This window comes from Notechis scutatus, chromosome 6 (assembly GCF_049901735.1).
Source record: "Notechis scutatus isolate UNSWTSFEM ecotype Mainland chromosome 6, rNotScu1.2, whole genome shotgun sequence".
In the NCBI taxonomy this organism is placed as follows: domain Eukaryota; kingdom Metazoa; phylum Chordata; class Lepidosauria; order Squamata; family Elapidae; genus Notechis; species Notechis scutatus.
Window position 1 is genome coordinate 36981903 of NC_142014.1, and position 16882 is coordinate 36998784.

At 35.8% G+C, this 16882-nt stretch overlaps 1 protein-coding gene and 1 long non-coding RNA gene across 2 annotated transcripts; one reads left to right on the forward strand and one right to left on the reverse strand.

Moving 5' to 3' along the window:
- Positions 1 to 4507: 4507 nt before the first annotated feature.
- Positions 4508 to 8246, reverse strand: LOC148130174 (uncharacterized). Its single transcript, XR_015750056.1, has 2 exons — positions 8044 to 8246; positions 4508 to 5497 (listed from the first exon to the last, which is right to left on the reverse strand). It is a non-coding gene; the product is annotated as an uncharacterized LOC148130174 (long non-coding RNA).
- YEATS4 (YEATS domain containing 4) lies at positions 8244 to 16405 on the forward strand. The gene is made up of 7 exons (XM_026667744.2): positions 8244 to 8452; positions 11554 to 11673; positions 12133 to 12199; positions 12294 to 12388; positions 13287 to 13379; positions 13642 to 13729; positions 15836 to 16405. Exons 1-7 carry the CDS (start codon positions 8402 to 8404, stop codon positions 16003 to 16005), a joined length of 684 nt encoding a protein of 227 aa, XP_026523529.1. The 5' UTR covers positions 8244 to 8401; the 3' UTR covers positions 16006 to 16405.
- Positions 16406 to 16882: the final 477 nt, after the last annotated feature.

Below are 16882 nucleotides of genomic sequence, written 5' to 3' on the forward strand. Positions count from 1 at the left end.
GGCTGATGTGTAAATCTGTTCGAGTTATTTGATGTTTACACCTCAGGGAGCGTCTTGTGTTCAGCAATATTTAATGCTGTTAAATGTCTCTAACAAAATGCATATTTTTTACAAATGCATCAATTTATTGTATTTGATAACTTTATGATGAAACTAGAATAGAAATCACATTATTAGTTTATAGCCAGTTTTACATAGATGGTTTTTGAACATGCCTAAAGGTGTACCAAAAAATTAGTGTTTCTGATCCTTGTAGATTGAAATTCCATTGGAGAAGATTTAGGCTTAAGTTGAATTAAAGACTTCTGTTGCAATATACAGAACTAAATACCCCATATTTATTTACAATTTTTTAAAAAAAGATTAGGCATTTTCAGATGATGGTCATTCTTTACTTTTTTGTTACGTCCTATTTCCAAATACTCTGATAGCGTATACATAGACCCACTGTGTCAACTAAAAATAGGTACAAAAGAATTCCCTAAAAAACCAAACATGAAAAATAAAAATTCCAGCAGTTTCTTTAAACAGTAAAACGTAGTTTGTCCCAATAAGCAAATGTAAATCTGATGTACTCCAGAATCAACAGTGGATTTATAATCGTGCTCAGCAATATGTTGTTTGTTGATAAAAACAGACTTCTGAGATTCTTACTTGCACCTGCCTAATTTCTCCTTTCAAAGCTGTCAACATTTTAAATGTTTATTTTTCCCCAAATTTACTGTAATTGGTTTGTGAATTAATGAAAATCATTTTTTTAATATTTAATCAGTATCAATAAATTGGATTATAAATTTGCTGAGATATGAAATTAAATACATCATATATATTCTGCAATTATAACTTGATAAAAACCATGATCAGTCTTGGGTTTTTAATGAATATAATTGTGTAATAATAATTTTAAATAGCATCCTTGACACATCTACAGTTTTTAAGATAAATGAAGCATACATATTAAAATATATGTATGTTTCAGTTATATTCATAATAAGGTATTATCTGGATCTTCGTTTCAGTTTACCTGGAAGTAAATCCCTTTGAAAGTGGAATTGCATTTAAGTAAATATGCATACTATATGTATCCACAGTTATTAGCTGCACATGAAAGCACTCAACTTTCTCTACTGGTTCTATACATAATTCTGCTCAGAGTAGAAATAAAATATCTCTCTCTGAAGGTTATCCAATATGACTGATTTACATTGTTGTAAAAGTCAGTTTATCATGTGCTTAGTTCAGTCAGTGCAATTTAACCTACTGTATAGACTTGTCTATTTCAAATTAATTTTTTAGTTGTTAATAACTGGAGTTGTATGGATATGTTAATGTTCACTGAAAAGATTTTTATAATGGCTGCCTTTATCGTTTTTGTACATTGAACATTCTTATGATTCATACTTGGTTTGTTTTCTTGATCTAACACATTTTTATGTGACATTGGCTTCTGTTAAGCATATTATTATGATCAATTTACCTAATTAATATGTGGAAATGTTAATATTACTTTTGATTTAGCCTCCAATTTCATTGTGTGCGTGCGTGTGTGAGTGTGTGTATATACGTATAAATAAATAGGTAGAAGTAAATAGGTAGAAGATGAGAAGTAAAAATTAATTGAAGTAAAATATTAAGATGTTTGGGTCTGTATACTCTTATTTAAAAGTTATACTTAAGGTTTTGAGTTGTTTCCTTTGTGCAGTGTTGAATAGGTATATCATCAGAAAATGGGAAGTTGCTCATATGCTTGGAATGGCTTGTTTATGTAGGGTTGTTGTCATAGCCCTAAGAATTCCAGTGCAGTAATGCATTTTTAATTAGCTAAAATGTGCACAAAGAATCTGGACTAAAAACTGGAAAAACCAAAAGCTGAAGAAACAGCCAGGTAAGTTAGATATGCATCATGGATAAATTTTATTTGGACAACTTCAAGTATCAAGAACCAAAATGAAAATAATTTAAAATCATAACTTACTTTAGTGTAACTTTTTACAGTTGAAAAGTAGTGTTATTGCTGTATATAGATTATTTTATGTTTTCTTCTCAAGATTTCCATTGCTGGCAGTGGATTTGCCAAAAATCAAAGTATGAATGGGTTTTTTGATAACTTTTTATATATGTAGTGCGAAAGTTTCTGATGTGTGGTAGTAAATTGTGGGTAAAAAATGTCCAATCTGAATTATTAATTTCAATTAACATTTAAAGAATTCCAAAGATACTAAGACAAATGAAGGCATTCCAGTTGTGATATGTCTGTGAGCAAACTCAGGATATATTATTGTGCATACTCACCAGACAGTAACAAAAATTCTGGATATTTTCTAGGCTTCTACTGAAGTTTGTTTGGATTTCTGCATTTATTTTGTTTCTGACAGGAAAATGTCCAAGTAGGTACTTGATGTTCTGTATCTAGATATTCATAGATTAAGAATAGGTATTTTATGTTTTTATCGATAAAAATGAAAACACAAAACTAAATTAATTGATTAATGTCTTTAGGTATGTCAGCATCTGCTTGTAATGTCACTGTCACATTTCTTAATGTGCATGGTTGCAGCAGGTGGTACTCTGAACTAATTCAAACTTAAGCCAGAACAGCTAATTTATTAATTGGATAGCTTTTCTCTCAATATATTCAGCTAACAATACATATAGCTGGATATGTTTTTAGAATAAGTTTTCAAATTGCATATTAAGCAGATAGTATTATTACTATCTAATACTAATTATTATTATTGTTGTCCTATTTAAAATCTTGCCCATTAGCTATCATGTGTCTGTCCAAACAGTCTGTTTGCAAATATTGCAGTGGGAATGCAATGCATGTTACTAATGAATTTTAGAATGAAAATCCTGGTTAGTTTTGAGATTGTGTATGCTTGACTGCTTTTTATTATTCCTGGATTATTTGGTTGTTCAAGTTTTATCAAATATGAACTGCAGGTTTTAAATGTATATAATGACTTTAGTTTTAAGAACTCTTTTGTAAATACAATATTGGATAGCAGTTAGATTCTCACTCCAACTTCAGCTTCCTACTAATTTTTATATGTAGGGTCTTATTCACATTGTTTACTTGTTTGATGTAAGATTTCACAGCCTTAAAATGCAGCTTTTAATGTAAAAGCATTAAACATACTCTGTAAAATGTGCATACTTCAACTGTTTGTCAATCTTTAAAAATCTGAGAAATAGGCAAAATTGTGTTAATGAAAATAACATTTTAATCTGAGCAAGAAAAAGTAGTAGGGATTTATTTAACAACCAGACAGTTAATCTGAGAACAAGGTATTTTAAAAAGCACATTAGAAATATTTTATATAAAACTTTGATACTCCTTCTTTATGTGTACATACTATGCTATCAGCAAAACATACACATGCTTATGCAAACTATTAATACATTTTCATTTCCATCAAATATTGCTTTCTCTTTGCAGTTGTAAATTGTTAGTTTAAATAAAAATAATGCCACATTATCCATATTACAAATGTAATGTAGATTATTTCAAGCTTTTGGGGTACAGTCTTTCAAATAAAAAGCTACTTTTGAGAACACATTCTCTGGAATAGCACATGGGACTGCAGCAGGGCAAAACGAAAGAATGTTGTAAGACCATATGATATCAGCAGTAACATTTCTGTTTTCATACATTTTCTAGTCCAACTCTGCTGAGATCCAAAAATGCAATAAAAACATGGAACTCTGCTACACTTTGGATTTTGAAGCAAAATAGTGCTTCAGATCATGCAGAGAGACAAATGTAATGCCTATCTGCAACACCTTAAATAAGTATTTTTCTGAACTCGCACACCTGCAGCATGACATTGAGAATGGAGTATAACTATTTTGAAGCGATACAAGGTGATGATAAGTTTTCCTCTTATACCGGTATACTTTTGAATTTGAAGTGCTGCAGAGCCCTGCTTTCTCCATGGAGAATGACATCTTTTTTATATTGTATTAAACTTTGGGGATTAGACAATTTTACAATTTTCTTGCAACTCTGTGACAATTTTTCCTTGTACTTAGTTGAGAATTTATCATTGAGAATCTTGTTAGGCAAAAATTTTAGAACCTTCCACAAAATGTTGAATTAATCAGCATTTGGAGTAGGGTGTTCTATCTAAAGGGGTGGGGGAGACAAAAGCTAATTGCCTTATTGGCAGGTTATTGGGAAGTGACTGCTGATGGTGGAAAGAGCCAAAATAGCCACGTATCTTTTTGAAGAACTTCCTTTATGCTATCTATTCTCACATACACATCAGGTGCACACTTGAAGCAGAGAAGGGAATTATTTTCAATTGGATTCCTAGAATAATTTATAATTGCTTTTCTTGAAAGTGAAATTAAATGCCAAGCAATCTTGCATTCCTTATTGATGGATTTGGCATGATTTAGATAACAGCTTATTTTTTGTGAATCATTGAGATTCTATGAATTTACTTGTAAATACTTGCCTTAAAAATGGGGAAATTTAACTTTCATTTTATATTTCTTTAGTGCCTGTGGAGCTAACTACTATTTTAGATAGTTTTACATGGCTGGGGTTGGAATGTATTATGTCATAGATTGTACAAATGTTTACATGGAAGTAAAAAGCACCATATACACCAAGATTTTAAATTGTTTGGTATATGTAACCAACCCAGCTTCTTTTGACTTTCTAATACCTGGCAGCTCAAGAACATCTTGAATGGGTTGAATTTTTGGAACTTAAATGGCTTCACAAGGTAAGAGGGAATAATGTCAAACCATATGAAATTTTATAAACCAAATTTCTGCCTGTAGAAATGGCTTTTAAAATTTCATTTCACTTCTGTTTCATCATTTGGTGATTTTAATTACCTTTATTTTTAGTCTTTAGGCGACTGTTAAGTATTTGGTTTTTTTTTTAAGCTGCAAAAGAAGTTTCCTTTTATGGGGAAAAATAAAGCACATTTTAATAAAAGCTTAAGTCTATTTTGTCTTTTTTTCATGGAACTATGGGGTTTTTTAAAGTTAAATGTAAACTGCTCTTACTGAAAAAAGGAAAAATAACAAGCTGAATAAAATACCTTGTGAAAAACAAAATAGAAAAGATAATGTTTCTTTCACTTTGTCAATTGCTATGTAAACACAATGAATTATTACTCTCTGTACACATATTCATATAAACAAAGTGACTGCTTTGATGTCACTAATCTTTAATATATCTCCTTTTATCCTTGTCTACAGTGTACATTTATATAATGAAATAATCAATTTACAGTATTTCCAGTTCTGAAGTTAATCAAATATCCTTGGGGAATCCATTTTGTTGTCTTCTTTTCATACTTGATTATTTTAACTTCCTTCTCAGTATAAAATTTCTCTTAAAGCTGTTTTGATCCATTTCTTTTTTCCACAGGAGGTTTAATCAATGCCCTTAAAATATTTCAGTCTGCTAGTTCTTAATTTCCAGCTACTATCCTGTTTTCTCCTGAAGAAAGAAAATGAGCTACATTCCAGATGAATCCTGATGAAATTTAAATTAAATGACAGAATGGCAAAAGATTCAGATATTACTAAATGCAGAACCATGAACATGTTTCACGAGGACTTTAACCTTGTCCCTTTAATTTGTGAAGTTTAAAGGTAACAACAGTTAGCAAGACAAGCTGAAGCTCACATATACATAGAAGATTAGATGTCAAATTCAACTGTTGTATTTTAAAATAATGGATATTTTGGAAGGTGGGGCTAAATACCGTATTTCTCCAACAATACGGCCTCCACCAATAGGAAGCCCCACCATGTTTTATTGGCATAAAATCAAATTAAGCCCCCCCCCCCAAATTAAGGCCCATATTAAATATGCGAAATGGGGGGGGGAATGGCGGGGGGCTTGCCCTTAGGAAGTACTTTTGTTGCATTCCCGGATATGGTGCTGCCTGTGTTGGTGGGGCACTACATATCAGGAAACCTTCCACCATTGCTTTCCCTTCTCCCTTGCTGCCACGGCGTTAGGCATTTGGCGCAGCCATGTGCGGCCAGTCAGGGCTCCTCCCTGCAACCGGAGCCCTGAGGAGACACTTGGCTTCAGGCGCTCCTGTCTTCCCTTTGCTTTCGAAGGTAAAGCGAATTATTTTACAAAGCCTCCCCTGCCTGAGAGGGCAGCCCAACCCCATGTGAGGAGGCTAATCTCCCGGGGCCTCCTTGGTTCCTCCCCGACCTCCCTACACTGTGCGCCTCTCTGACGCGCCGGTCCCTTCAGCCCAGCGAGCTCTTCCACCTCGAAAGGCCAGACGGGTGACTGCGGAGCAGCAGCAGCGGGTCCGAGCTCGCAGCGGAAACAGCCACCACCTTTAGCCCGACGCGGGGAGAACGACCAAGGTTAGCGCCCGCCAGCCCATCCTTCCCGCCTTTGGAGGCACCTGCACTGAGCGCCTCCACGGCCAGCCTAGCCACGCCGCTTCCAACCAACTCCTCCGGGCGAGATTTGGGAACGAGGGGCAGGAGGAGGCACGCACGCACCCACGGCTCGCTTTCCCGGCTCTGCCCAGCCCGCACGGCTCTGGCGCGGCCCTGGCGGGCAGCGAGCACCTCCCCGCCAGACCCTCCGCTCATCCCACGTGGGGTTGGGCTGCCCTCTCAGGCAGGGGAGGCTTTGTAAAATAATTCGCTTTACCTTCGAAAGCAAAGGGAAGACGGGAGCGCCTGATGCTGGTTGCAGGGAGGAGCCCTGACTGGCCGCACGTGGCTGCGCCAAATGCCACGGCGTTGCTCTAACGCCGGGGCAGCAAGGGAGAAGGGAAAGCAACAGTGGCCCGAACCCGAAGGTCTCCCGAACATCCAAGCTGTCGCCGCCCACCCACCCACCCACCCGAGGATGCAAGGGGGGGGGGAATTAAGTCACCCGAAAAGACGGCCTAGCCGTTTTTTCGGGGGTCAAAAAAAAATAAGGCCCGGCCTTATGTGAGAAACACAGTAACACTATTAATAATTCCATATAATCCTAAAATTTATGTTTTCTATTTGTTGGATATCAATCTTTCATTTGAAACTAGCATAGTGCTATAAGACCATTAGTGCAACATTCTTGGAGACAAGTAGATTTGTGAAGTCAGCTCCAACAATAGTAATAAGTATACAGTGTATGAACTCAGTTCCTGAGAACAGCCTGGGCACGTTCTGCAGTTTTATTGGCAAGATTTCAGAAGTGGATGGCTGATCCTTCCTATGGCTGAGAGAATGACTAGCTCAAGATAACCCAGCTGGATTTGTGCCTAAGGCAGAGCTAGAACTCATTTCTCAGTTTCTAGACTGATGCCTTCCTTAACCACGACTACACCATGTTAGTTTTTTGATGTCCCCTTTCAATTCTAGCTTTATAAAAAGCATAGGGAATAAAATACATTAAATGCATTTACAAGAGCACACTAACAACATTTAACAATAGAACCTCAAACACTTCCGTTTCTAATTGAGAAAGTGGAAATATCAGTATATTGCAGAAGTGACAAAAGCACCCCAAAGACTAAAAGTGTAACTTGTATATCCATTCCTCTAACGATATTCTAGAGGAAAGACAATGCTGATGGAATAATCCACAGTCCAGTCTTATAAGTTGAAATGTTTACCGTTAATATATTGGTTTAGGAAGTTTATTTAGACTAGACACTCCTGTTCGAGCAGGCGGTTAGACTAAATGACCTCTAAGGTCCCTTCCAACTCTGTTATTCTATGATCTTATTAAACTGATGGTTCTCCCTCGTAAGGCTGCGACAGGTCAGGAGTGGGTTGCTTTTGTGCTAGCTGCTTGGACAAGAGGAACCCACTGCTGACCTGTCTCGCCTACAAGGAGAAATGGCGTTCAGGTAAGACAACGCCCATTTTCATTACAACAGTATTGCTAGTGCTTAGTGTTAAGTGTAGATAACATTTTTTGGGAAAGGAGCTTGGTACATAGACATGTACGTATTCTGAAACACGGAATTCATAGTATGCTAACGTGGATTATAGAAACTTCCGAGGAGCATTCCAACAGCTGCCGGTAACTCAAACTTGAATTTATAATCTTACATTTGCGTCCCAAAATGTAGCACTTTACAACCAGCACGATCGCAACACACCAATAGACTTTTGTTTTCCCTTTCCAGCTTTCACTTTTATCTCCAAGTTCGCCAAACTAAAGCGACGGGAGGTCACGTGACACAACCAACCCGCTGTTTTTCCTGCTGCAAATAGGAAGGCGCCTGTAATGTGTATCTCACCCGGAAGCTATTGTATGAGGGTCGCGCCCTTCGCCCGGATCGTGGACGCCGGGCTGCGGAGAGAAGGGGAGGTTTCCCTGGTCTCGCGGCCGGTGGGCGGGCAGATGAGGCCTGTCTTGACCTGGCTGCGCTAGAGCGGCGCGAGGAGCCTTCCCTTCCGGTGCAATATGTTCAAAAGAATGGCTGAGTTCGGGCCTGACTCTGGTGGGAGAGTGAAGGTGCGAAGACCTCTTGGAGGGAGCTTTTGGTCCATTTGCAAACGGCTTCTCTTCCTCCCTGAGGGCAATGTTAGATCCCAAGGCGATCGCAGGGTTTGACGCACATTTGGTCCCCTGGGGCGGTGCGTTGCACAGGTTCAAGTGTTCCGATTGGTTTAAAAGGCTTGCGGAGCAAATGGTTTCGAAGGAGGGAACCGTCTGGGTTGTGCTGCAATTAACACCGAAGAATCTTCTGTAGCTTAGAGGCTTAACGAATTTATGTTCATACAAGTTTTCGAAGATTGAAGCACTGTAATTCTTTCCTTGGAAAGCTGTTCGTGCATCACTTACCTTTCCTAGTTTTAAGTATAAATTTAACTCTCCCTAAATTTAATCTCTTCGTTGCTCTCCAACGGCGTTGCTGAATTAACTTAGCGTTTATATTACTTCAGATTTTATGTATATCCTTCATTAGATTATGACTTCCTAGAGTTAATAGGTGTAAGAAAGAGGATGCTAAAGCTATTGCAAATTTTTAAGTAATTGCTAACATTTAAAAACCCATATACAGTACCTACTTGTGGTTAAAATGAATTCTCTATTAATTATTACCTGGTTTTGTATGATGAAGGTGTAGTTTGCTGTAATACAAACAAATGACATTCAAATTGACTTACAAAATGACATTTCTAAGGTATTCTTCAAAATGATGCTGGTCTCTGGATTTATGTACAGATAGACCTCAACTTTCGACCACAATTGAGCCCAACACTTTTCTTGCTAAGTGAGACAATTGTTAAGTGAATTTTGCCCCATTTTATGACCTTTCTTGCCACAGTTAAGTTAATAATTGCAGTTGATAAGTTAGTGACATGGTTGTGAAGTGAATCTGGCTTCCCCATTGACTTTGCTTGTCAGACTGTCACAAAAGGGGGATCACATGACCCCAGGACAATGCAGTTGTCATAAATATGAGTCAATTGCCAAGCATCTGTATTTAGTTCAGGTGACCATAGGGATGCTGCAGTGGTCATAAGTGTAAAAAATAGTCACAATAGTCACTTTTTCAGTGCTGTTGTAACTTCAAATGGTCACTAAATTAACTTTGTACCTTGAGGACAAAATGCATAATTTTTTTAAATAGTTGGTCTCTAATTTTTTGTAATTTTGAAGGCTTGTATCAACTACATTTGTAACCTTATATAATTATAACTATTTGAATTGGATTACACAACCAAGAGTTCAAGTTTCTTACCCATTGGAACTACTGATTTGACTATATGTCTCATTGATTGCTTATTATTTTATAATACTAAATTTTTCAACACTACTTTTATATTTACCTTCTAACTTTCTGTCTTCAGGAAACTCAGTACAGGTGGTCCTCAAAGTACGACTACAATTGAGCCCAAAATTACTTTTGTTAAGTGAGACATTTATTTAAGTAAGCTTTGCCCTGTTTTACAACTTTTCTTGCCACAGTTGTTAAGTGAATCACTGCAGTTGATCAGTTAATAACCCAGTTAAGTGAATCTGGTTTCCCTATTGACTTTGTTAGAAGGTCACAAAAGGTGATCACGGGACCTTGGGACACTGCAACTGTCATAAATATGAACCAGTTGCCAAGCATCTGAATTTTGATCACATGGTCATGGGGTTGCTGCAAAGGTTGTGACTGTGAAAAATGGTCATAAGTTACTTTTTTCAGTGCCACTGTAACTTTGAATGGTCACTAAACGAACTGTTCTAAGTCGAGGACTACCTGCAGAGTTCCACATAGGATATCTATCATTTCCCAATCAGGCATTACTAAAGAGACACAATGAATCATAATAAAATTGATACTGTTTTGCAATGTTGATAAACATTGGAAGCTGTATAAAGCTGAATATTAAAGTGAATTAAATGCTCATAGCAAATATAATATTGCTTAGTGTAGTTCCATTGAAATTAGTGGGGCTGATATCTCATAACCATTCTGATTTCATTTATTTTAGTGGATCTAAGTATGACTTGAGGTTAGATCCAGCATTTACATAAACAACACTGAATTTCTTAAATTTTATTCATCAAATCAATTTATGTAGCCTCTCAATCACCATATTGAAGTATTAAACTTAAAATTAAGTATACTAAACATATTGTGCTGGAGGCAACTTCAGCCATTCCAAAACAAAAATGAGTCAAAATTGGCACAAATCTTGTTTACCCAATGTCTGGGGAAAGAACCAAGTTTTTAAAGCCTTACAAGGCAGGCAGAATTGGGGCTATCCAGTTTTCAGGGAGAATTTGGTTGCAAAGGTCAGGCATAGCAACAGATTATACATATTATCTACCAAGTGACACTACCAGTGACAAACCTAAAGCTGTGTTTACCCTTTCAGATCCTATCAACTGGACAGTATTAATTAGAGCCAGGCAATTTCAAAGTGTCCATGCACTTTGACATGAAAGGCTTAGTAGGTCAAAAACAGAAACTTACTAGTAATCAGCTAGAAAAACAGCCGTGTCACATGAGGAGTGGTCCTTTAATTCCTCATGGCACCATTCCAGATTAACTGTAGTTTCTGAGTAGTCTCAAGGAACTAGTGCATATTGTAGTGATTCAAATGAAAGGTGAGTAAGGAATGGGTGACTGTATGGCCTGTCAGTCCAGGAGTGTGTGTGGTTGGCATGCAAAAATGGATTTGTGCAAAGATCTGCTAATTTCTCAACTTTTTAAGCAGGATAAGGGGGTCTAGGTAATCCACTTCCTCCAGAGTCCTCTTTTTTTTAATCCTCTGTTTTTACTTTTTAGTTGTAACTCATCTTTATTATTTTTACAAAAAAATCAAAGTGGCAAACATGTCCAACTTCCCTTCCTCCCTTATTTTCCCCACAACAGCAATCCTGTGAAGTGAGTGCTGAGAGTGACTGGCCCAAAGTCATCCTGATGGCTTTCATGACTAGGGCAGGACTAGAACTCAGTGTCTGCTTTCTAGTCTCGTGCCTTAATGACTAGACCAAACTGACTCCCTTTACTGAGTTCTGAAAGAAAAAATTGATCTAAGAAATAATCTTTAACTTTCTGTGTTAAAGCTTCAAAGTAAGAATGTAAAATGATTTTACTTTTTTCCTTCAAGGGTGTGACTATTGTAAAACCCATTGTTTATGGTAACGTTGCCCGCTATTTTGGCAAGAAACGAGAAGAAGATGGGCATACACATCAGTGGACAGTTTATGTTAAGCCTTATAGGAATGAGGTAAGCAAAAATATTTTGCAAAAATATTTTCAATAATATTTTGCAGTGTTTTCAATTTTGAATATTTTGGGTATTTAAAATGTTTAATTAGGACATTGCTATTCTGTACAGTCAAACAAAATATATAGGGAAAGCTGTAGAGAATGCCCTGTGAAAATTATGATCTACAGAAATTGGCTAACTAGAAATCTTTTTTGCCACAATCTAAAGTTATTTTATATGGAATATAGGTCACATCTTGATAAATATACCAAGTATTTGGTGATTTGTTCAGAATGTCTTATCATCTATTATAGTTTGGAAGACACACAAATATTGCATGAGGAAAATAACAAAATCTGTAAAAAGTACTGGAATTAATCAATGGAATACTGTGTAACAAAAAGACTAGATGGAATATTGAAACATTATAAAGCATAATTACATATGTAAATTATTATTGACTCTTTCTAATTTTAGGATATGTCTGCTTATGTAAAGAAAATCCAGTTCAAGTTACATGAAAGCTATGGTAATCCACTGAGAGGTATGATGTAAACAAGTCTTTGATGAAAGTAGAATGGTTTCATTATTTTTCAAAGTTGGATTATCTAATATTTAGTGTTTTCTTTCTTTTTTAGTGGTAACTAAACCACCATATGAGATCACTGAAACAGGTTGGGGTGAATTTGAAATCATCATTAAGATATTTTTTATTGATCCTAATGAAAGGCCGGTAAGTAATTTTCCCAATGCAAACGGCAATACTCAGTTTTATACATCTGATTACCTTGAAGAAATCACATTCTATTTCAGATTACCTAAAATGTGGTGGGTCTTGTATACATTGCTAGTATTTGTTGGAAAGGAATTTTAACAGTAAAAGTTGTGAATTTTGTGCTAAGGTTAAAAAAAAAGCCAGCTGAATTGTTTTAAGCCATGTTTAGAAAAAAAGCACTAGCATGAGAGAGAGCTTAACTGGGTATAGCTGTACGTGTTTGAACATGACTTTTTAAACACTCTTTTAAATTGGATTACATCTGTCACCAATTCCTAAAGCAGTCAATGACTATAATTCTGCTCATGGTATAATCAAAAATAAATTATTTGTGATTGACATGTGGGTCAGTTTAGCTGGAATTTAGCTGGAATTTTGAGAACCTGGAAGAGTGCATCCTGTTTAAAATAAAAAATAATGGGGAAAAGGAAAAAAATGGGGAAATATTGAGAATTTTTACCTATATTTAGAGGATGAATCACTTAAATATATTACTTTGGGCATTCTTTGCTTCGTCTCTGGAAATGATACAACAATTCTATGTGCCAAATTATGAGGAAACATTTTTTTTAAATTTTGCAGCATAATCTTAAAATGATTCCCTGTGTCTCTACAGAAAATAAATTTCAGTAATGAAGGTTAAAAGGTTTGCCTTCTGAAAAAAAAGTCAGCAAATAGTGCAGTTCCATCGCAAGTGACTTGTAATTACTGATTCATTTAAGTTTATTAATTCTTGTCTATATAAGTAAATTTTCAGTTTCAGTTATCATGGCAAGCTGAAATGTAAAATATTCGATTTCTGGTCTACTGTTTGATTTGTATATTTGGGTAGTAATCAGATTTCTCTATTGCACAGGTGACCTTGTATCATTTGCTGAAATTGTTTCAGTCTGATACAAATGCCATTTTGGGAAAGAAAACGGTTGTTTCTGAATTTTATGATGAGATGGTAAGATAACAAAAAATTACATTAACTTTGGGATGAAAGTCTCCCCTTCTTTCCCTTTCCTTTTCAGACTCTGATAGTCTGAATCTGCACTAGAGGATGGTTCCCCAATTTTTTTGGTGCATGTTTGAATATACAGGAGGAAAGATCCATTAGACTGGAATATTCTAGTAACCAAATTGCATAATTATATATATTGTCCATTTTACTGTGAAACATTACATAGTCTAGCAAATAATAGAAATGTATTGCTTTTCTCTAATAGATTTTTCAGGATCCCACTGCTATGATGCAGCAACTGCTAACTACATCTCGTCAATTAACACTTGGTGCTTATAAGCATGAAACAGAATGTAAGTGCTGAATGCCAAGATTTCAGTAGTATGTGTTGATTTTAGATAAACTAAAACTTGATTTTAAAGACCCTCTTTCCTATCATTATTGCATTACTTAAACAAGATCTGCAATTGAGCTTTGGCTTTCATGAAAATTATATTTTACCCTCTCAGCTTATAATATTTTAGTCCAGATAAACGTAATTATGAAAAGGTATGGAAAGATCAGTTCTGCATAATCATCGTATTTTAGTCCTATATGGGCTTCACTATTTAAGTCATGCTCCTCACACTTTGTGGTGTTATGACCCTATAGAATAATTAATTAACTGTGAGCACACTATTTTACAATTACCATTCATCTTTTTAGAAGCCATGTGTGCGTCTATTTGTGTTCTAGACTAGAGAGCAACATCATGTTACCCTGCTTATGAAAGTACAGAGAGTTTCTATCAGGAGCCATGGGAATTCAAGTTATGTGGCAATATTGTTGATAGATGGTTAAGTATGCACCATCAAGTTGGTGTCGGTTCTTAGCAACTACATGGTTACATTTTTACCAGTAAGGTTTGTCCCCATCCTGATCCTTTAGGTCTTCTAATGATGCACCATCACTGCTGTAATTGAGTCTATCTTGCTGCCAATCATTGTCTTCTCTTTCTACTTGTCTCAGCGTTATAAACTTCTCCAGAGAACTAGGTCTTATTCACAAAGTCCAAAGTGTGATAATTTGAATCTGGTTATTTGTGGTTTAATGAGAACTTTGGGTTGGTTTGATTATAGATTTTTGGGGTTGGGGGGGTATCTGTAGTGTTCTGTGAAGTCCTCTCCAACATCAAAGTTCAAAAGTATCAATAATTTTTCTATTCTACTTCTTCAAAGTATATTGATATACAAAATTAACCAAGAAGGGCCAAAATGCATACCCCACAACTCTTGCCCAGATTTTTTTCTTTAATATCACTGCCTGATCTATTTAAACTTTCATGATGGTTTCTTCATATAACTTGCAGATCAAACAAACGAGTCTCTTATCTGTAGCATTAGGCTGAGGCGATAGTTGTCTGGATTTGTTTTGTTCCCTTCTTTAAAAATGAGGATTCCTACATTATTCAGCTAATTATGGGGAAGCTATTTATGACATTAATATGAGGATAGCCAACCACAGTGCCCACCAATTTGGGACTTTAAATACCTATTAGTATCAGGTCCTTCCCCAGCAATTTAATTCTTGATGAACATTTGAATTGACTTACATCTTGGCCATTCTGAAGCAGATGGCAAAATATCCTTTATTTCTGCCTGCCCTTGTGTTTTTTCTTCCTGCTAAAGAAGCATTTAGAAAAAAATGGCTCACTCAAACAGAGGAGAAATCAAGTCTCAATTAGTATAGTATTTCTTTAGAGAACTAGACACCTTTTTATTTATCATTTTCCAGCTGTTGTATCGAGAGAGGGTTTCAGGCTATTAAACAGCTTATTTTAGAGGTTCATAATTAACTACTAGTGCAGTAATAATAGTGGCTGTTGCATGTAGCATCAGTAAGCTGAGTAATTTATTTTGCACTGTAATTATGCTGAGACAAGGATCACAATCTTTCCCAGAAAAGCTGCAAGAGGACTGAATCCTTTTCCTTCAGAAATCTAGAAAGCACTGTCCTTGAAAGAGAGGAGGGGGAGACAACTTTGATCCTGGCTAGGTCACCTTGGATGGCACATTTGGGCTATTGTATGAGGTGTTGTGAACACAACATATCAAAGATCTGGAATCCATAATGTCCTTGTGCCAGCAGCTTGGTGAAAGCCATATGTGTCCAGCCCAATGCAACTCTGTCAAGGCTTCCAATCTATTGTTGGAGAACTTTTGATTTATGTAGATTATCTTTTGTATTTAAGGTAAGTTAATTCAGTTGTTTTGAATTCTTAAAATGATACTTTTATTGCAGCTACAATTTAAAGGCACTGTGTGTTAAAAATACAGTTTGTGTTGTACTAGCAAACAGAAGCACATGGTGCTCGGTCCAGAATATTTTAATCTTTTTGATTCAAAATAACAAAGATTGCCTTTCTAAACATTGAAAAAAACATTGAAATAAGCAATATACCACATATATTTTTCTTCCAGTTGCCAGTGTAGAAGTAAAAACTCGAGAGAAGTTGGAAGCTGCTAAGAAGAAGACCAGCTTTGAGATTGCAGAACTTAAAGAAAGATTAAAAGCAAGTCGTGAAACTATCAACTGTCTAAAAAATGAAATAAGGAAGCTTGAGGATGATGATCAATCTAAAGATATATAATACCTATTTATTACTTTAAGAGACTTCACGTGAAATCTATTTTGATCATGGAACCAATAACAGATTCCCTTTTTTCTGAAGAATTGCATGTAGGCATTCTGGAGAGGATTTTTTGGGTAGGCAAAAAGAAAGAGATTCAGTATGTCACATTTCACTAAGTGTTGTTTTTTTTAGAAAATAAGCAATATTTTCAGTTTTAAGTTGCAGTTGTCTTCACTTTTTCTTAAAACTGACTTTCTCTAAAGAAAAAGAACTGTTACAACTTGTTCATGTTCTAATGTATTGAGGAATATATGACATACTCCTGTGATACTGTTATTGTGTGTAGTCAGAATTCTACTTATTTACCTAAACCATTACTGCCTTAAGGAGAAATAAAACTTTACTATAGGCAGCTAAACCAAGTCTCCTATTATTTTCTTTCCAGATTTCTCAGAAACTTGAGATAGAACTGCTGTATAAAGAAATATCAGTGGTAGGTTTACCCTTACAGAGGACAAAACTGATGATGACCCTGTTTGGAAATAATATGCCTGTTGTTCTAGAGTTCCATTAATAAAAGTAATATGTTTAAATGTATATATTTTCTTTAATATTAAAATATAAAGTATATAATTTATATAAACAGGAAGGCAATTCAAAACAAGGGTTCATGAATATCAACCAGAAGTTAAATGGCACAACCAAAAATCCCTGATCTCAGATACCTTGATAATAAACAACACCAGTTCGATTGGGAAGGAACACGAATCATTGGCTATGCCAGCACCCACCACACGTGAATTTATTGAAGCCTGGTATTCTACCAAAGGAGCAATGTAATAAGCATATTGATCTAGATCCAGTATATGAATGCATAAGAAACCAGACCATTCAC